At 44.1% G+C, this 22,270-nt stretch overlaps 1 protein-coding gene across 1 annotated transcript in view; it reads right to left on the reverse strand.

The window, feature by feature from the left end:
• Window positions 1-2,890: 2,890 nt before the first annotated feature.
• The window catches only part of adamts18 (ADAM metallopeptidase with thrombospondin type 1 motif, 18), a gene marked incomplete at its 5' end in the record, with an annotated part of 37,962 nt that continues 18,582 nt past the window's right edge, over window positions 2,891-22,270 (reverse strand). Inside the window, 7 exon segments of the mRNA XM_084308207.1 lie at window positions 2,891-3,810; window positions 4,888-5,050; window positions 5,052-5,123; window positions 7,022-7,169; window positions 11,895-11,965; window positions 13,827-14,021; window positions 19,126-19,333. Coding sequence (XP_084164333.1) covers window positions 3,695-3,810; window positions 4,888-5,050; window positions 5,052-5,123; window positions 7,022-7,169; window positions 11,895-11,965; window positions 13,827-14,021; window positions 19,126-19,333 — 973 coding nt within the window. The 3' untranslated portion in view covers window positions 2,891-3,694.

The raw sequence follows: 22,270 nt of genomic DNA on the forward strand, positions 1-22,270 counted from the left end.
AGGAAGAAACCTGTTGATTTTGGCTACCCCCTGGGCCCCGTTCCCCGTACCTGGCTAACTGAGTTAGCCGGATAATTTCCAGGATAGCCTGACTTAAGCCGGACCTTTCTGTTCCCTGACGCTCGATTGTCTAAATCACCATGACAACAGATCAAAAAGTTTGAGCCTGGTCGAGAGCAGGCTTAAGTTCAGTTTGCTGGATGAACCATGGCCACGCCCCCGCAAAGGAATGACAGCTCGCTTCCTGAAATGATTCTCACAGTCTAGAGATCCCATTTATACCATTCTGAATTATGTTTCTGTGCTTCGTTTTCCTAGAGGGGGCTTTTGAAATGTATAATAATAGAACTATATGCTGATAATAAATCATATTCAGCCTATAGATTTACTTTGTCCTAAATAAAATAATGCACGTCATATACGGCGCTCGGAGTGCGATACACGCTGCAGGCGCATTGCAAATGTGAATCCCGCGGGGATATTTTTAATGAATGAAACCTATCGGCCGTTTGGCTCTGATTAGTTTCATATATTCTCCGCTGTAGATTTGCTTAACGGAGCGCCCGGATTGTGTTTCATTCAAGCATAAAATTGAAGTGTCTATGCGTGGATTGTGGTTTTTGTGGATTATGAATTACGAGGACTCTGAGGATTGTTGAATTGTATCATCACTCACACGTTATTGTGATATTGTAACTGGGATTAATGCATTTTAGAATAAAGATATAAAACTTCATTCAAAAGAAAAATATTCTAAACACGGGTCTCTTGTCCATTGATGGTCTTGGATAGACAATGGATATATCGCGTCTGGCACAGTGGTCCAACGGCAGTGTTCACTCCTGGCAAGCCGGCGACCCGGGTTTGAGACCCTGTGTTTCCAATATGATTTTTTTGGAATATAATATTAATGATTATACGCAAAAGTAGCCTAGTTTTAAGTTAAAATATTATAAATCTACATGCATTGAGGATGTCATTCTTTATATAGCTCTCAACGTGCACCAAATTGAATTATTCCTACATTGCAAAAAGAAGAAAAAGACTAGGAGAAGTGGGATTCGAACCCGGGCCGTCTGCGTGAAAGTCAAAACCACAAAGCGTCACACCACAGTGCAGATAAGTAAAACATCCACCATACATCAATCAATGGGTAAGAGAGCCGTATCCTTATTCTGTATAACAGTTGAACTAATTATTTTCGATAGCAAGATCTCATTTGATTATTCAATCCATAAACCTACTGCCAGCAGGCAAGTTTAAAGAAATATAATCTGATTGATTGGGGTAATGAGGGACTTAAAATGAGTCTATAGATTATGCATTTAACTTGTCGGCGAGGCTATTGAGCCGTACTGCAATCTGTTAATAAAGTTTTAAATCAATTAATCAATCAATGCCGTTAGAAAATCAGGATTTCTGCTATCGATACGTGCTGGCTTTTCAACTGAAGCGGCCGCGCGCACTTATCCTGGGTCTCAAGTCTGGTTCGAGTTAACGAGACTGAATCCACCTTCGAGGAACAGGAAAATCCCGGCTTCAAACATCGGGTTAATTGAATCTGGATAATGGGACTCTTGATCGACTTAGTTGAACCAGGTACGGGGAATAGGGCCCAGCTCTAGCGCGACCTTCAGGCCAAACTGAAGTTATGACCGGATTGCCATACAATCCATTCCACATATAATGGTAAATGGTTGCATTTATATATCAATGGTAAAGCGCTTTACAATTTGTTCCTCTCATTTCACCCAGTCACTCACACACCGACGGGTGCCAACAATTAGGAGTTAAGTGTCCTCAACTTCGACACGCTGCCCGGGAGGAGCGGGAATGGAACAGGGAACCTCTGGATTACCAGGCGACTGCTCTACCTCCCGAGCCACTGTCACTGGATATAATAGGACCTATGAAGTCATATTGGATTTTCCATTTAGATTTATTTGCAAATCCCTTTTTTCCTTACTCCTTTGTCTGCTTTGCACCAATCTTGAGAAATATGTTCGACCTGCTCTAGCGAGGAGCCCTGTGAAGCCTTGCATCAGGCGGCCTCATGATGGCGCTGTTCTCACTGTCTGTGCAATCCAATGGATGGTGTCAATTAGGTGTTGTTTTGATTAGCCATGCCACATGACCCCTAGATCCAATGTTTATTCTACCCGGTAACATGTTGAGTGTGATAGTAATGGCAAAGAGATTGTTAAACTTGGGCAGAGGTCTGCACTCTAAATAATAGGGATATAGGGATATACGTAGATGAAAAGGTATGTGTCTGACATGGATATATATTAGAAGATTGTATAATCGGTTGATATGAACATAGATAATGTGTGTAAAGCTAAATAGTATATTGTGCTGTATTGTATTATGAATTAATTATGAGTAGGTATTGTTGTATTGTATTATGAATTGATTGGGAGTATGTATTGTTGTATTGTATTATGAACTTGATAAGGAGTATTTATTGTTGTTTTAATTGTCTGTATGCCATGTGAATGTTGTGAGTGTATAAAGACTGTAACTGTATTTTACGTGTTATGGACCCCGGGAAGAATAGCCACAGCACTATTGTGGCTAATTGGGATCCAAATAAACGTAAACTTAAACTTAAACTCTAGAGAAAGAAAGAAAGAAAGAAAGAAAGAAAGAAAGAAAGAAAGAAAGAAAGAAAGAAAGAAAGAAGAAAGAAAGAAGAAAGAAAGAAAGAAAGAAAGAAAGAAGAAAAAGAAAGAAAGAAAGAAAGAAAGAAAGAAAGAAAGAAAGAAAGAAAGAACGACTTACAACATGGGTAAATGAAATGTTTTACGTACACAGGCATGTTTTCACAATGTTGACATGTATGGAATGCAGAGCAGTACTTTGACCTTGTGCCACACAGACACAGCACCAGTGACATGAAGCAGAGGGGGGAAAGGTAAAGTGCCCTTGAGGTCAGTGGCAGAGAACCATTGACCTCAAATGTGTTTGACAACGTCATATCAACAAGTCGGATCCAAGGGAGTCCCCCGCGGGATCCTGCGCAGATATCCAAACACGAAAATCATATGCCACAGATCCACTGTACACTTGACAAAAATGCAAAATCATATATCATTACGAACCATAATAACTTAAAAAAAAAAAAGAAGAAATGCCATTTAAAACCAGGGGGCCTTTAAATATACAACATGTAAAGTGAGCTTGAACAAATATATAAAAAAAAATAAAAAAAGCAATTGTCTGTTAACGTTCTCTCGATGGCTTGTAGTCGTCGGAGAGTTTGTCAAATTAAAACACTCGACGAAAAAAACGACAGTTGGATATTTACACCGAGTGTCTGTAAGCGACGCTCTGCTTGCGCTCGCCTTTCCCCCGCGTCGTCGCGTGCGCTGCCGTCGGCAGAGGAGGATCGCGGAGAGAGGAGCCGTGTTGCCTTCTTCAGCAGAAACAACAACCCGGCGACGGAGTCCATTCTCTCTCTTCCGTTTTAAAGAATAAAATAAAACATTTGTCAAGTACTTCAGGCAAAAAACAATTTAAACCCGAAAAGACCGTCGACGACAAAAACACAGTTATTTTCGTGGCTTCGGGGGGGGGGGGGGGGGCACAACAAGAGCTGGCCTCCTTCTTGGAGGTGGTACTGGTGAAGTCATGGGTTCCCCCCGGAGAGCCTGCAGCCAGCCAGAGGCTTGAGGGGAGAACAGGGGGCAGTTCTTTAGGGCCTCTTGGCGGAACAGGACTTGCAGCACTGCTGACCGTAGAACCTGTGGTTGCAGACGCCGTGTTGCGGGACCAGGTGGCACCAGGTGAAGTGGTCCACGCATTGGTCAGCTGAGGAGATATAGAAGAGAGAGAGAGACGCACTGTTCAGCTGAGGAGATATAGAAGAGAGAGAGACTGTTCAGCTGAGGAGATATAGAAGAGAGAGAGACACTGTTCAGCTGAGGAGATATAGAAGAGAGAGAGACTGTTCAGCTGAGGAGATATAGAAGAGAGAGAGACTGTTCAGCTGAGGAGATATAGAAGAGAGAGAGACTGTTCAGCTGAGGAGATATAGAAGAGAGAGAGAGACGCACTGTTCAGCTGAGGAGATATAGAAGAGAGAGAGACTGTTCAGCTGAGGAGATATAGAAGAGAGAGAGACACTGTTCAGCTGAGGAGATATAGAAGAGAGAGAGACTGTTCAGCTGAGGAGATATAGAAGAGAGATAGACTGTTCAGCTGAGGAGATATAGAAGAGAGAGAGACTGTTCAGCTGAGGAGATATAGAAGAGAGAGAGACTGTTCAGCTGAGGAGATATAGAAGAGAGAGAGACTGTTCAGCTGAGGAGATATAGAAGAGAGAGAGACTGTTCAGCTGAGGAGATATAGAAGAGAGAGAGACTGTTCAGCTGAGGAGATATAGAAGAGAGAGAGACTGTTCAGCTGAGGAGATATAGAAGAGAGATAGACTGTTCAGCTGAGGAGATATAGAAGAGAGAGAGACTGTTCAGCTGAGGAGATATAGAAGAGAGAGAGACTGTGTTGTGAGGTTTTTACATTTTAGTCATTTAGCTGAACGTTTTTATCCACTTACGGGATCTGGACGACAAGTCAGCGGGAAGGGTACAACTCTTTCAGCTGAGTAACAATGTTCCTCAAAGTGGGCGCTGCAGTGTTGAGTGCATAGTAGTCGAGACATATTATTAGCAGAGTAGGTAGTAATATATAGGCAAGGATGAATGTTTAGTGGATAGAGTGCATGCTAGCAGAAGACCGTACGAAGGTTAGTTCCACCATTGTGGAGCGAGGACCGAGAAAATAGCCGGCTTGTCTTTGATGACCTTCCCGGAGCTCGGATAGGAGTGGGTCTTTTTTCCGTGTGTTATTATTCCTTCTAGTGTATTTGATAGATGGACTTTAGTTTACCCCTGAGTGTTGTGCCAGCACCACCGGGGAACTGGCCTGGAAGTTGGCCCAGGCGGGACGCTGGTCCTTGGGCCGGGAAGGGGGCTGGAGGTTGGCCGCGGGCAGGGCAGAAGTGGGTGTTACAGGCCCTGGAGGTGAGGGGCCTCTGGTGGGGCAGGCAGCCCCGCCGCTGGGCGCCCCTGGCGCAGACACTGGATGGACCTGGTCTGGACCCCTCCGCCGCAAGACACCGAGCACTGAGAGGACAGGACCAGGGGGAAGGGGGGGAGAGAGAGAGATAGAGAGAGAGAGAGAGAGATAGAGAGAGAGAGAGGAGAGAGAGGGATAGACAGACATAGAAAGAGAGAGAGAGAGAGAGAGAGAGAGAGAGAGAGAGAGAGAGAGGAGAGAGAGAGAGAGAGAGAGAGAGAGAGAGAGAGAGAGAGAGAGAGGAGAGAGAGAGAGAGGAGAGAGAGAGAGAGAGAGAGACAGAGAGACAGAGAGAAATGAGAGAGAGAACAAAACAGAGAGGGAGACAGAGAATGAAACAGAGAGGGAGAGAGAGAGAGAGAGAGAGAGAGAGAGAGAGCGAGAGAGACAGAGAGAGAGAGGGAGAGAGAGAAAGAGACAGAGAGAGAGAGAGATCAAACGGGGGAAGAATGAGAGGAACGGGAACAGTCACAGAAGAAGAATGGCCATAAACAAAGAGAGTACGCGGAGAAAACAAACTCCCCGCCCGCCGTCTCCTCGCCCTCCAGCGCTGACCGGAGAGCGGTCCTCTGGAGTAAACACTGAGGTCACGGCCCGCAGATCAAGGGGAGTCATGCTTTTCCCATTACGGGCCTCGTACATAATAGATGGAATAGAGATGATGTGGAAAATGCGGCTCCCTGCTCTCTGTATAGGTTGGACAACCGAGAGAGAGAGAGAGAGAGAGAGAGAGAGAGAGAGAGAGAGAGAGACTAGCTGGAGCTGGACAGCTTCTGAGGCCGCTCCCCACCAGACGACCCACTGGGGCCGTCAGGGTACGGGCTAAGAATAAAGCCCAAAACTGCATGATGCACACGGCATGTGAACAGCTGGTTGCAGAGGTTCTTTTCCAACCTTTTTCTTTTCAGGAAACTATCAATGTGGATTGTCCTGCTCCTTGTAGCAGCCCCCCCTTGGAGACTAGTAACAGGCATGTTTTTATTTTTTATTTTGCCATAGAATGATAGTATGGAGACCAAAGTGAACTAGAATATACCTGTTGCCAGGTATTCATCCCAGGCAACATTCAAAGATGGTTCAGAGACAGGGAAGGAGAATATAACTTAATAAGAGGGAGAGGGAATGTTACAACCATGATACACACTACGCTGAAAAGCATGTGCATATCCGTTTGTGTAGTGAAGTTGTGGCATAACTTACCTGAATACATCAAAATGAGCAAACATGTTGCACAATTTAAAAAGCAGCTTAAAAAATACACATTAGAGACATTAGAAATGAGTAATGCGGATAAACAAAGTTATGTTATATTGTGTTATGTAGTGTTTTGTATTTACTGCTGTCAAGCGACTCAAGTTTTTTCTTTTTGTACTATAAGTAAAAGTATATATATAATGTATTATACTCATTTATGTTATATCTAGTCAAATTAATGGAAGAAAACATTTAAATGTAAGGGGGTAGGGATCAATAAGCTTAGCTCCTTTTTTGAACATGACTAACTAACTAACTACATCGCTCTTGACTTTTTGTTTATAATTCTTTTTTTCATTATGATTGTTCTGTTTGACGGAGCTTGATATTGTGATTTGTTTGGAGGAATGTGGAGAATACATGTTCAAAAATAAACGTTTTCATTCATTCATTCATTTTTCATTCATTCATTCATTCATTCATTCATTCATTCATTCATTCATTCATTCATTCATTCATCATTCATTCATGTCTTCATTCATTCATTCATTCATTCATTCTTCATTCATTTTCATTCATTCATTCATTTATGTTTAATTCATTCATTTTTCATTCATTCATTCATGTTTCATTCATCATTCATTTTTCATTAATATCATTCATTTTGCATTCATTTTTCATTCATTCATGCATTCACTCATTCACTCATTCACTCATTCACTCATTCACTCATTCACTCATTCCTTCATACCTGTTGCCAGGGAGATGAGTACCAGCCCAGCACCACGGCGCTGAGGGGGGGCCTGGCTGCGGGACAGGCACCCCGGCTGCAGGGCTGCTGGAGCTCTGCAGAGGGCTTGGCCAGGCTCCTGCACCTCCGCATGGGGAACTCCACATACCTGGGGGGTGGGGGGAGATCTGGCTGTTAGTAAACCCCTCCATAATAAAAATGTGCTCATCTATTTCATCACTCAAATCCAAGCTCAAATATACATTATTAAATGAATAGTTTCAATCTCATAAAACCATTAATGTCTCTTTGTTTTACAGTTTCATGTTAATTTGTTTAGACTAATTATTAATGTTGTTGTTTTTGTTATTATTATATTACTTTGATTATTATTGTTATCATTATTATTATCTTATTATGAAAAAAAATTATGAACTTATTTCACTTTACTTTTGTTTTTGTGTTTATTTTTTTTAATCCAATGATTTAATGAGTTGAGGCCCTGTATAGGCCCATCTGGGTCTCTTGCCTCTACTCAGCACCTTTATACACTTTCTGTCATGGTCAATGTTTTTACTGTTTTGCTGAAATGGTGCGAAATAAAGAAATAAATAGTAGCCCTTTTAAAAGGGAAATATCACCATTACATGTATTTTTCACCCATCCTGATTTAGTCGTTATGCCAATTCCCTTCCTGGTTGTTGCGCGCATTACCCCACTGTCAGCCTGGGGAGGGTGTAGAACTGCCTCATCCGATACATGTGGAGTCGCCAGCCGCTTCTTTTCACCCGACAGCGAGGACTCTCACTGGGGGAACGTAACGCGTGCCGAGGTTCACGCTATTTCCCCCCGATCCCCTCCCTGCTGAACAGGCGCCCCGACCGACCAGTAGGAGTCGCTGTTTACAACAACCAGGACACATACCCCGCCGGCTTCCCACCTGCTAACACTGCCAATTGTGTTAGTAGGGACGACTGACCAAACCGGAGGTACCGCTGACAGCTGGATTCGATCCCAGAGTCTCTGCGGTGGTAGGCGAGGGCTTAGTCCACTGCGCTACCCAGCTGCGTGAATATTTTCCCTAATGGAGTTGCACTTCCGCGTTCGGTTTGCGCGATCTGATTGGCCACTGACGTTTCTGGTCATGTGACATGTGCGCCAATTGTGTGACGCCTGTTTCTGCGCCTATTTCCGCCTTGAACAGCCTGCAAACGCCTAGTTTATCACTGGTTAAGCTTAGGCGACTCTTTCGAAGTTGGTTAAGGTTAGAGTTTGGAATCAGGGCTGGTGTTCTATCGCCCTGCTCTAAGACAAACTCTAACCTTAACCAACTTCGAAAGAGTGCCTAAGCTTAACTGGTGATAGAAACAGGCGTCACACGATTGGCGCACATGTCACATGACCAGAAACTTTCACATTGTGTTCTTCCTTTGCCCCAGGAACGGTGAGTCCGAATTTGTGAACAGGCACACCTCTCTCCTAAAGTGAGACATTCCCCTATAACAGCTACTTGGAATGTAGAAATAGAGTCAAGTTAACCACTGTCCAGGCGGCTGGGTGGCGCAGCGGTCTAAGCGCTCGTCACCAACGCAAGAGACACCGGTATCGAATCCGGCTGTCAGCGTTGCCTCCGGCTTGGCCGGCCGTCATACTGGCTCAATTGGCAGAGTCAGTGGGAGGGAAGCCGGTAGGTAGTAATCTGGATGTTGTAAACAGCGACTCCTACAGGTCGGTCAGGGCGCCTGCACAGCAAAGAAGGGATATGATGAAGGTAGTGTGACCTCCCACGCGTTACACTTCACCAATGAGAGTCCATGCTGGCAGGTGAAAAGAGGTTGCTGGCTGTCTCCTATATGTGACGGAGGAAAGCATCTGTTAGAGCTAACTGCATTCTACAACGACTTAGCTTAGAGCTAACTGCATTCTACAATGACTTAGCTTAGAGCTAACTGCATTCTAAAACGACTTAGCTTAGAGCTAACTGCATTCTAAAACTACTTAGCTTAGAGTTAACTGCATTCTACAACGACTTAGCTTAGAGCTAACTGCATTCTAAAACGACTTAGCTTAGAGTTAACTGCATTCTAAAACTACTTAGCTTAGAGCTAACTGCATTCTAAAACGACTTAGCTTAGAGCTAACTGCATTCTAAAACCACGTAGCTTGGAGCTAACTGCATTCTACAACGACTTAGCTTAGAGCTAACTGCATTCTATAACGACTTAGCTTAGAGTTAACTGCATTCTAAAACTACTTAGCTTAGAGCTAACTGCATTCTACAACGACTTAGCTTAGAGCTAACTGCATTCTAAAACCACGTAGCTTGGAGCTAACTGCATTATAAAACCGCTTTAAACCAAGGCCTCTGGAACAGCATCCCCATGTCCATCAAATCTGCCCCCTCCATTGAGTCTTTTAAATCAAAACTCAAAACCCACATATATCGCCTGGCCTTCCCTGACTCACTTTGACTCTTGCCGTACTTGTTGACGTGTTGTTCTGTTTTTCCTTTGTCTATCCGTTGATTTTATTTTATTTCTCTGTTTATTTTATACTTTTCTTTGTACTTAGCTTAGCCATGTGAAGCACTTTGGTTGACAAGCGTCATGTTTAAACGTGCTATACAAATACATTTGATTGATTGATTGATTGAAGGCTAGGTACATCCTTAAAGAAATACTTTTGACATATTCAATTTTAGTTGGTTGTTGTTCCACCAGACACTAGTGAGTGGAATGCATTAATAATGTGACAACAAATATGTTTTTTTCCCCCTCTTGTTTACCCTTGGCGATGCATTTATTTTCTTCATCATTTGTTTCACTCTCCGTATAGCTCATGAATGTATTCCTGCCTGTCCTTCCTGGGGTGGTGGGTGGGGGGCCGGGCCGGATGGCTAAGTGGATCGGGAAAGGGGTGAATGGGGTGGAGCAGGGCAGAGTGTGTTTACATCTTGCTATTCCGTGCCTTGTCCTGTGTGGCTGTGTGACACTAGTATGCCCTCAGATACCGTTTGAAATCAGTGCAAAGACAGCTGGGAAGGCGTGTGGATGGGACAATGGTTTCAAGTACTGTACAATGGCACTCAATGGCCGATGCAATACCTGAGCTACGGAAAACAGTGACCTTTGAACCCGCCCTGCTGTCGGGAAGATTTAGGGGAATACCAATTAGACTGAGAAGACTCATTATAACTCGGCTCTGTCGATCTCTGACCGATTTGAAAGAAATTCAACAGTGCAGGTCCTTGGGTGACTGTCAACCTGTCCATCAAGTTGGAGCCAAATTGAACAAGTGACGACAATACCCCCTTGTAATAAAGTGTGTGTGTGTGTGTGTGTGTGTGTGTGTGTGTGTGTGTGCACATTCAGCAGATATGTGTGTGTGTGTGTGTGTGTGTGTGTGTGTGTGTGTGTGTGTGTGTGTGTGTGTGTGTGTGTGTGTGTGTGTGTGTGTGTGTGTGTGTGTGTGTGTGTGTGTGTGTGTGTGTGTGTGTGTGTGTGTGTGTGTGTGTGCACATTCAGATGTGTGTGAGAGAGAGTGTGTGTGTTTGTTTTCAATTATGATTGCTCAAAAATGCAAACAAGCCATTCTTCCATAAACTAATGAGTGCCAATATAGAAGCTTAAAAATAAAAGACCATAGGTATCCCTTTTAGTATTAAAAATAATATAATCTGCATACTCTTAAACTTGCTCCCATTGTATTTATTGCAATCAACGTTTCAATCAAAGGATCTTGATGAAGCAAAACGTTGATCGCAATAAATACAGTGGGAGCAGTTTAACAGTATGTTTAACGGTTTAATGGTATGTTTAACGGTATGTTTAATGCCTCAAATAGATTCGCTATCAGCTCTATCTTCAATCTTTCAAAATGTTCAGTTGCTATCGCTATATACGATATTATCACAATACTTGAGTGACGATACGATAGTATTGCGATACTAAATATATTGTGATATGCTGAGTATTGCGATATTAATATACAGTAGCGATATATTGCGATTTATTACCTTTTTTCAACTGCAAAGTAAAACTTTGTCAACATGTTTTATCTAATCAAATACAGTTCAGTCTGTTCATCTCACTTCATCATTTTTATTGCAGAACATGGTATTTTCTCAAGCAGACAGATGTCAACACTGTAATCTGTGTTGCATGTACCTGACAAACTGAACTGTTTGTATTACAGTCATATTCCAACTTAACTGAATGCACATGTGTGTGTGTGTGTGGACTACTGTACTATCACAGGTATTGAAATGAACAATGCAACTTCCTTATACAAAATTAAATATCGATACTTGGCGTCCCTGTATCAATACAGTATCGCCATGCAAAGTATCGCGATACTACTACGTATCGATTTTTCCCCCCACCCCTAATGTTTAACGGTATGTTTAACGGTTTAACGGTATGTTTAACAGTATGTTTAACGGTTTAACGGTATGTTTAACAGTATGTTTAACGGTTTAACGGTATGTTTAACAGTATGTTTAACGGTATGTTTAACAGTATGCAGATTGGGGCGCCCCAGTGGCGAACCACATAACGCGCTGAGTCGCGGCACGGCCGACCCGGGTTCGATTCCCGGACCCGTCGTTATTTGCCGAATGTCTTCCCCCCACTCTGTCTCCCGTTCCTCCTCTATCTCTCTCTCTACTGGACTGCCCAGTAGAAAAAGAAGAAAAAAAAGCGATAAACGCTAAAAAGAAATATCTAAAAAAAAAAAAAAAAAAGTATGCATATTGTCAGTTCTGACACTGATCTGTTGTTTGTCCTGCGCCTGATCACCAGAGTGGATGTTCATGTTCTACCGTCTCCAAACCCTTTTCGTATTCCCAAGTATTTACTGAAGCATGACCTCCAGACAAGAGCATCAGGGTACCTACCCTCCCTGTGAGTTTCTCTCCCCACAGCGGAGCTCTCTTTTCTGGGCACCTGGCCCACAGGTCCTGGAGCACTGGAAGTGGAGGGGAGGACAGAGAGAAAAGAGAGATTAGACAACGTGTCAAAGTGTGTGTGTGTCTATGTGTGTGTGTGTGTGTGTGTGTGTGTGTGTGTGTGTGTGTGTGTGTGTGTGTGTGTGTGTGTGTGTGTGTGTGTGTGTGTGTGTGTGTGTGTGTGTGTGTGTGTGTGTGTGTGTGTCTGTGTGTGTGTGTGTGTGTGTGTGTGTGTGTGTAGGGAAGGTCACAGCCACAGGCAGCACAATACCATGTGTTTGTCATAGTGCGTGTGCGTGTGTGTGTGTGTGCAGAGCTGTGTAGAGTTTATCCTTCTGAAAAGCTGCTCACTCTGTCGAGCCCTGCGGCCACCAGGACCTAGTGTTTCTGAACAATAACACACGGAACTATTACAGTCAGTAAGTCAAAATAATAGCTTCCCTTTGTCAGATCTGGTGACGGTCTACAGACCATAACGTCGGCCGTGTTTTCAGATTAGAATAATAAGTGTAAGCAATGACACGGTGAGATCTGCAGCGATTCGGTCTCCACCACATCCACAGCAGGACCGACGTCACCGCGTGGCACGACCGTCGGTGTGTTCTTTATTATTTCATACCACAGTTTTATCAACAATTTCACAACCTTAAACAAAAGATTACGAGGGCGAGGTACCGGAGACGGTATAGCGTTCCTCATCGGAAACGTTGCTCAGCCGATAACAATCAATGTGACGTCTGAACTAACCGTGGTATATTGAACGTTTATTTTTATTTACTTGTTTATTTCTTTGTACTAATTATTGATAGAAACAGTGGTGGAAAGTAACTAAGTATTTTTACTCAAGTACAAGGACACCTCTCCCCAGGGAGTATATAGTATCTTCTCCACAGGGAGTATATAGTATCTTACCTCTCCACAGGGGGTATATAGTATCTTACCTCTCCCCAGGGTGTATATAGTATCTTCTCCACAGGGAGTATATAGTATCTTCTCCACAGGGAGTATATAGTATCTTACCTCTCCACAGGGGGTATATAGTATCTTACCTCTCCCCAGGGTGTATATAGTATCTTCTCCACAGGGAGTATATAGTATCTTCTCCACAGGGAGTATATAGTATCTTACCTCTCCACAGGGGGTATATAGTATCTTACCTCTCCACATGGGGTATATAGTATCTTACCTCTCCCCAGGGTGTATATAGTATCTTCTCTCCAGGGGGTATATAGTATCTTACCTCTCCCCAGGGTGTATATAGTATCTTCTCCACAGGGAGTATATAGTATATTCTCCACAGGGAGTATATAGTATCTTACCTCTCCACAGGGAGTATATAGTATCTTACCTCTCCCCAGGGAGTATATAGTATCTTCTCCACAGGGAGTATATAGTATCTTCTCCACAGGGAGTATATAGTATCTTCTCCCCAGGGAGTATATAGTATCTTCTCCACAGGGGGTATATAGTATCTTCTCCACAGGGAGTATATAGTATCTTCTCCACAGGGAGTATATAGTATCTTCTCCACAGGGAGTATATAGTATCTTACCTCTCCACAGGGAGTATATAGTATCTTCTCCACAGGGAGTATATAGTATCTTCTCCACAGGGGGTATATAGTATCTTCTCCCCAGGGAGTATATAGTATCTTCTCCACAGGGGGTATATAGTATCTTCTCCCCAGGGAGTCTATAGTATCTTCTCCACAGGGGGTATATAGTATCTTCTCTCCAGGGAGTCTATAGTATCTTCTCCACAGGGAGTATATAGTATCTTCTCCACAGGGAGTATATAGTATCTTCTCCCCAGGGAGTCTATAGTATCTTCTCCACAGGGGGTATATAGTATCTTCTCCCCAGGGAGTCTATAGTATCTTACCTCTCCCCAGGGGGTGGTGACCCACTGCAGCCTTTCATTCCTGGGACAGCGACGCAGCACGCAGGCCTCCTGGGCCTTGGGCCTGTGGTTCTGTCTGCACATGCTGTCTGGCACCACCACCGCTCTGGCTCCAGGGTCCGTACTGCGGCAGAACACGGTCCTCTTCTTTACCCCACGGCCACAGGACTTGGAGCACTGCAAGACAGGTGCAGGATGGTGATTTAACACCAGACAGGTGCAGGATGGTGATTTAACATCAGCAACCAGCCAGGTGGAGGTTTTTGGTGTGAATGGTAATAATGGGTTTGTTTACTCTCCTGTAACATCAGCAGGTGATAATTGTTTAGCTGGTATTAAGACAATTAGTAAAGTGGCTGGTAGGAAAGTGGCCAATGATTAAGATCTGCTGCGATTGGGAATATTTGTTTGGCTGTTATTCTCTGTTATCAATATTATATATATTTATTACATGGCGTTTTCACATTCGCCGAAATGCTTGATTGTGATTGGTCAATAGCCCCTGACAGCGGTGAATTATTTTTCGATAACTGACCGCTGCCATGGGCAACGCGCAATAATCACCGGTGATTATTGCTTTTCGCAGCTGAAGCAATCAAGCCCACTGACACACACTGCATCAGTGCAATCAGACACACCTGCCGGCTGACGGCGATAATAATAATCACTTTATTTGGGCTGACAGAGCCACAGAACAACTGTGTCGGCATTTGATCTCGTCTTGTCGATGGTGTAAAATGAATTAGGTATATTGTTAGTAAGTTAGCCATGTAATAAGCGGGATAATGTATAGCCTATACTCTGTTATTGTCGCAAAATAATTTACCTTCACTATGTTTAAAACACCTCGGCGAGGCACCTCGGTATTCGGTCAATAATTTTGCGACAATGACCTCGTAGCTATACATTATCCCTTACATATTAATTTGGCTTAAATCCAAAGTGCCCAGATGTTGTAATTAATGTAATGTTATCGCTTTGCCACGGCAGCGATGACGCTGGAGCGAGAGGAAGGCGCATCGGCACTGAAACAACATCTAAATAATCCGGAGGTTCCCGGTTCGATTCCCGCTCCTCCTCCCGGGCAGCGTGTCGAAGTGTCCTTGAGCAAGACACGTAACCCCCTAATTACTCCCGATGAGCAGGTTGGCACCTTGCATGGTCGCCTCCGCCGTCGGTGTGTGAACGTGTGAGTGAATGAGTGAGTAAAATGCGAGGAACAAATTGTAAAGCGCTTTGGATAAAAGCTGCTATATTAAATGCAGCCATTTACCATGTATCTAACCCAGAGGTATGACACGCGGTCCTGTCTTTACGGCTGGGCTTGCAAACGTTCCGAGTTCACTCTCAAACAAAGGATGTCAATGTCGAATTAGCTCTGGATTACTTAAATTTAGAATCAAATAAAATAGACTAAGCCCTGGGTTTTCCCCGGACTTATCAGCTCTATTTAACAAACAGTGTTTGTCGGAGGGAAGCAACAGTTGTGAAAAGAGGGCAGGGTTTGAGATAGGTCAATTGATCATTACAGAGGGCAGGGTTTGAGATAGGTCAATTGATCATTACAGAGGGCAGGGTTTGAGATAGGTCAATTGATCGTTACAGAGGACAGGGTTTGAGATAGGTCAATTGATCGTTGCCTGGCCGCTAACTGAACCCTTGTGGTCTAAGCACTGTGCTTAAGACTGATGTTATATGTCAGGGTCGGGCTCTGTGTTAGCCAGCTACTGTACACTCACGCATGCTAATGATTAGAGCATGTTAAAGGGTAAGCCACTGAACACTAAAATAGGGTATTGAAGATGTGTGTTTTTTTTTTTTTTATTCAAAGATCGATTGCCTGACTTCTTGAAGAAACTGACAAGCGTAATGCCAGTAAAACATATGGTTGTTTATAGTTGTTTACAAGTTTAAAGTTGTCAACGTTGCAGTGAAACAGACCTGTATTTTAACTTGTGATGGGTAAAAAAAAGAAATGTTCCATCTACAAGTGAAACTCATCAAGAATAATTGAGTCATATGCACTAAGAAAATACAATGTATTCAAGCGCTGGCTCTTTCAGTCTTGTAAAACAGACATCACAGGACGTACAAGAAAACAAAACAACCGCACGATGTGTGTGTGTGTGTGTGTGTGTGTGTGTGTGTGTGTGTGTGTGTGTGTGTGTGTGTGTGTGTGTGTGTGTGTGTGTGTGTGTGTGTGTGTGTGTGTGTGTGTGTGTGTGTGTGTGTGTGCGTGCGTGTGTGTGTGTGTGTGTGTGTGTGTGTGTGTGTGTGTGTGTGTGTGTGTGTGTGTGCGTCTGCACACTTGATGGAAGTTCACATTGTGACTGTCCATCATCCTGACCGGCTGAGGACCGGCTGTCTTTGAGGCAGCCAGTTCGCTCTGATACTTTGACAGAGCTATGTACATATTCCAAAAACATGGACGAATAATATTGTGTATTGTGCCTTAAACACACTGTCAGACTGTCAGCCAGTGTCAGAAGACAAGAACAAAGACAAACGTCTCGTCTTCCTGTGTTGTTGGACAAAGGGGCGACTGGCCACGACGACAGCGACCGCACGCCCCCTAGAGGTGAAGATGCCGACCAGTAACCCAAAGATCGCCGGTTCAATGGCTCTGTGGTGGCCGCCAAGTGCCCGTGAGCAAGGCACGGAACCCCCCAAACCTCTCGCAGGGGACCCAGCAGTCATGTGGCTGTGTGTACGTGTGACTAGGAGGGATCTGCTAAAAGACACATCTCTATTTCTTCCTGTAAACTAACATTGAACTAATCTTCACAGAAACAGGTGTCTCTGGGTTCGCACACCGCGAGATTCAAACACTGCTTTTTCCCCAGGACTGTACCTCTGATGAACTCTAACCACTTTACCCAACACATGATGCACTATTATGCACTTTACTGTCTACTGTCTACTATATGTTTCTTATATGTTCTATGTGCTTTTGTTGTGTTTTTATTCTAATGTTATTTATCTTGATTTCATTCTGTTTTTATTGCTAACCCTTTTTCACACAGTATTTTAGCCTGTACCTTCTGGCAGGGGGACTGCCAAATGGAAATTAGCCTTTTGGCAAAAATTGGGTGCATTTACATGTAAAATGTTTTAGTGTACGCTGTCCAAATAAAGTAAACCTAACCTAAGATAATATTTTTATATTGGTATTTTTAAGTGTCTTATGATGATGACTGTGGTGATGATGATTTAAATAGTTTTTTTTATTCATTGCCCTCCTACTGTCTCTGACACAGGCAATTTTGTTGTTTGCCTCGCTCATTATACAATGACAACAAAACTGGATTGAATTGAATTACCAGTTTACTAGTCGTCGCATAGCACTTGATCGAATAGTAAAAATCCAATTTCAGTACTTTCCACAGACCAATATAGCCTACATACAGTATTTCTGAATCGTTTTGTGATGCCAAAAAATAAACACGCTTATATGTTCCAAAAATAAATCGACTGGGAACCCAAGGCTCAGCCTGCCATCACGGTGGCCTGCAGATTTGTGTAGCCACACTAGTGTAAATGAGTTCATTCATCAGTACTAGTCTGGAACTGTGTGAACGTGGGATTAGTCTCGTCGTCACTGTATTTAGGATGATGTTCTCCTAATGTCCAACAGAGGGCAGCAAATCATTTGCTTTTGCTTGAGGTGAACCTCTGACTGCTTGCACGGGAGTTGAATCAAGCAACTGAACATGATTATGTATATGAATTATTCAAACATGCTGTTGGTGGTGGTGCTGGTGGTAGTAGTGGTGTGTGTGTGTGTGTGTGTGTGTGTGTGTGTGTGTGTGTGTGTGTGTGTGTGTGTGTGTGTGTGTGTGTGTGTGTGTGTGTGTGTGTGTGTGTGTGTGTGTGTGTGTGTGTGTGTGTGTGTGTGTGTGTGTGTGTGTGTGTGTGTGTGTGTGTGTGTGTGTGTGTGTGTGTGTGTGTGTGTGTGTGTGTGTGTGTTTGTGTGTGTTATCTGCCTACGCACAGATGCAAACAGAATGTGTCCAGTCTGCCTCTAACCCAAAAGAAACCACAACGGAGAGGCCTTTGAATGTCTGTGTTTAACATGACAAAGAACCACACTAGTCTAAATATGAGTTTTAGTCTGTTTACTAACCAGCACATATTTGACATCTGACATCCTGAGCAAAGCTTACTGTTTAAAATGTTTTGCTTTGTTGGTCTACCTTTAAAAAAAAAAAAAAAAAAAAAAAATGCAAACATTATGGTGAACACATTATCTCCTGGTCGGGGCGAACAGATTGGTGGCTCCTGTCTCTCTCTCTGTCTCTCTCTCTGTCTCTCTCTCTGTCTCTCTCTCTCTCTCTCTCTCTCTTTCGATTTGTAGTGCCAAATTTCCCTCTAAAGGAGTAAAGTATTTCTATTCTATTCTATTCTATTCTATTCTATTCTATTCTATTCTATTCTATTCTATTAAAGGAACACACCAATATTTTGGGAAATTAGCTTACCGTCTTCTCCAGAGAGAGACAAGGAGATAGATACCAGTTTCCTCTCTGTGCCTTCAGTAGAAAGCTATCTGGCTGCACGTTAGCCTAGCTTAGCACAATGAATGGAAGTGGACATGACCGGTTATCTTTCGGGAGAGGTGTTAGTTGGACAATGCCTAGGTTAACTATGTCCGCTTCCATTCATTGTGCTAAGCTAGGCTAACGTGCAGCCAGATAGCTTTCTACTGAACGCACACAGAGAGGAAACTGGTATCTATCTTCTTGTCTCTCTCTCTGGAGAAGACGGTAAGCTAGTTTCCCCAAAATGTTGGCGTGTGCCTTAAAGCAAGTTCATCACCGGTATAGGGAGGTGTAGTCTGACGTCACTGGTTGTTCCACCCGTATAGGGATTTATCATTGGGGAAAATGGATTATCGGCTATTGTAACAATCCTGCCGCATGGAAATTGAAAAGCTTTCCATTTTGCACAAAATGAGTTCCCTTCTATCACTAATGTTATTGTTTAAGCATTTTTGGTTGAAATAAAATTTGGCATTTTTTTTTATTATGATGATTAATTGTGAATATTTTCATGTTGAGCTATAGATTGTGGATGAATAAGCACAGAAAGGTACACCGTGCAAATGTTCATGCTTTATTTGTTTTAAACGAGACGATTTAGAAATGGGCAATGGGGAAATGCATTGCGTTGGACAGAGGGTGGAACACGGAAAAACGGCAATGACGTAAACGCTACACCTCCCTATGGTGCTTCAAACTGCAGCAAAGTCACACAACCAGAACCGAAGTGGACTGGGACCCACCTGTGACCAGGAGCCCGTGCTCCACTCGGGCGGGCAGGCCTGGGTGAGGCAGGGCTGGATCTGGGCTGGAGGGGAGGCGGCGGGACAGAGGGAGAGGGCCACGGTCTCCTCCCGCTGGTAGGTCACCTTCCTCAGGCAGCGCAGGGTCCTCTTCTGCTGGCCACCTCCACAGGACTGACTGCACTGACCCCACTGTCCTGTTGCCCAGCTGCAGGGGGAAGGGAAGGGAAACGGAAACGGTGCGTTGATATATATATAGCGCCTTTTATCCAAAAGCGCTTTAAATCAAATGAAATCGAATGTATTTGTAAAGCCCCGCAATCACACGTTAACCCTTTCACTGACACACTACAGAAGGTTAACCCTTTACTATCACAGTAAAAGGGTTAACCTTCTGTAGTGTGGCAGTGAAAGGGTTAACCTGCTGTCGCGTGGCAGTGAAAGGGTTAACCTTCTGTGTATTGTCGCGGTGAAAGGGTTAACCGTTTGGTAGTGCGGCAGTGAAAGGGTTAATGTCCCCATGGGCAAGAAGAAACATCACACAATAAATCAAGAACAAAAAACCCATCATGAAATCCAAAACAACGCTCCCAGACGCGTGTAGCTTTATGCCAAGCAAGCAGTGCAAAAATTTACCGTAGTGGCGTGCAGTAATGCGCCTTTCATTTTCCGCCGCCCAGCGCCCAGGTCGCGCGGAAATAGGCTGTCTATTGCCATTCTCTTTGACAAACTCTAACCTTAACCAGCTCCTTAACAACGCCTAAACTTAACCGTTCTAACCTTAACCAACTCCGAAACAATGCCTAACCTTAACCTTAACCTTAACCATGCCTAACCTTAACCATAGAAATTATATTGCCATTCTCTTTGACAAACTCTAACCTTAACCAGCTCCTTAACAGCGCCTAAACTTAACCGTTCTAACCTTAACCAACTCCGAAACAATGCCTAACCTTAACCTTAACCATGCCTAACCTTAACCGGCGAAAGAATACACGTTAAAAAAAATCACGTTAAAAAATATTTTCGATGGGATTCGAACTCGCCAGCAAACAAGCCATAGGATCCACAGCCATGTGGCCTTGCCAATTGAGCTATTGCTAGATACTGAATAAGGGGCGGTGACTTATATATATTGAGCTCCGCTCGTGTCGAACCAAGGCGGGATCTCATGCGCATGCGCGGGCACCTCGCGCGAGCACGCCGGCGCACGCACGCACCTGAGCGAGCACGCCGCCGCCGGTGCACGCACGGTAGCATTTGTCTGAAAAGAAGGGCGCTTTACCGCACTGGCGTGCGGTGACGAATGCGGAAGCATTTTTGCACTGCTTGCTTGGCATTAAGGAAAACGCCTCCCAGACATACCCCCAGCGAAGGTAAGGAAAAACTAGAAAATTGGAAAAAAGCACCACAGGCAATGTGGAGGAGAGAAACCTTAGAAGGGCCTGAATTAATGAATGAATGAATGAATGGCCGTTCAAGCTTTACAATTTGTTCCTCACACTTTACCCATTCACTCACACATTCACACACCAAGTAGCTCGGAATTGTACCTAAGTACAGTACTTGAGTAATACGTAGTTACTTTCCACCACTGCTAAACGCGTGGTCATTTTGCCCTATTGGTTGAAGTTGTTCACCTTGCCCGGCCCCGCCCCCCTCTGTGATGTCAGAGTGCTTCTTTTGAGGTACCATCATCACAGTCTCTCATCCGTAGAGAGAGAGTCCAATTAGCTGTCCCGTATAAAGCAGCTGTTATTTCTGTCTGCCTGCCTCTGTCATCAGGGCATCGACCACATGACTGGACCGCTAATCAGGTCAGCTAACCACCGGTTAGGTCCGAACTTATTTTGGGCCCAAACACACACACAAACTATACTCTCACTCACACACACACACACAAACTACTCTCACTCACACACACACAAACTCTCCTCTCTCTCTCTCTCTCTCTCTCTCTCTCTCTCTCTCTCTCTCTCTCTCTCTCTCTCTCTCTCTCTCTCTCTCTCTCTCTCTCTCTCTCTCTCTCTCTCTCTCTCTCTCTCTCTATTATGTTTTACTTGTCTGTCTCATCATTATATTCTTTCGATGTGTTATCTTTAATATGTTATTACGCGACCAGTAAGTATAGACTGATGTCCTGTCCTCTCCTCCTCCCATCTTTCCAGTACTCCTGACTTCTTCCCTGTTTTCTCTAGTTCTCTCCTCTTTCTTAATTTCTCCTCCTCCACTGCTCTCCGCTCCTCTTTTCTCATCTCCATTCCTTCATTTCCCCTCATTTCCAGTCTCTCTTCTCTCCTCTCCTCCTCCTCACTATACCTCTCCTCTCCTCCTCTAGTATCTCTGAATCACTATACCTCTCCTCTCCTCTCCTCTCCTCTCAACATCTGGTATCTCTGAATCACTATACCTCTCCTCTCCTCTCCTCTCAACATCTGGTATCTCTGAATCACTATACCTCTCCTCTCCTCTCCTCTCCTCTCCTCCTCCTCTCCTCCTCCTCATCTGGTATCTCTGAATCACTATACCTCTCCTCTCCTCCTCCTCTCCTCCTCCTCATCTGGTATCTCTGAATCACTATACCTCTCCTCTCCTCCTCCTCTCCTCCTCCTCATCTGGTATCTCTGAATCACTATACCTCTCCTCTCCTCTCATCCTCCTCATCTGGTATCTCTGAATCACTATACCTCTCCTCTCCTCTCCTCCTCCTCTCCTCCTCATCTGGTATCTCTGAATCACTATACCTCTCATCTCCTCCTCCTCTCCTCCTCCTCATCTGGTATCTCTGAATCACTATACCTCTCCTCTCCTCCTCCTCCTCCTCCTCTCCTCCTCATCTGGTATCTCTGAATCACTATACCTCTCCTCTCATATCCTCTCCTCCTCCTCATCTGGTATCTCTGAATAACTATACCTCTCCTCTCCTCTCCTCTCCTCCTCCTCATCTGGTATCTCTGAATCACTATACCTCTCCTCTCCTCTCCTCTCAACATCTGGTATCTCTGAATCACTATACTCATCTCTCTCCTCTCCTCTCCACTCTCCTCTCCTCCTCCTCTCCTCCTCCTCATCTGGTATCTCTGAATCACTATACCTCTCCTCTCCTCCTCCTCTCCTCCTCCTCATCTGGTATCTCTGAATCACT

This window comes from Notolepis coatsorum (assembly GCF_963971535.1).
Source record: "Notolepis coatsorum genome assembly, chromosome: 2".
NCBI classification, from domain to species: Eukaryota; Metazoa; Chordata; class Actinopteri; order Aulopiformes; family Paralepididae; genus Notolepis; species Notolepis coatsorum.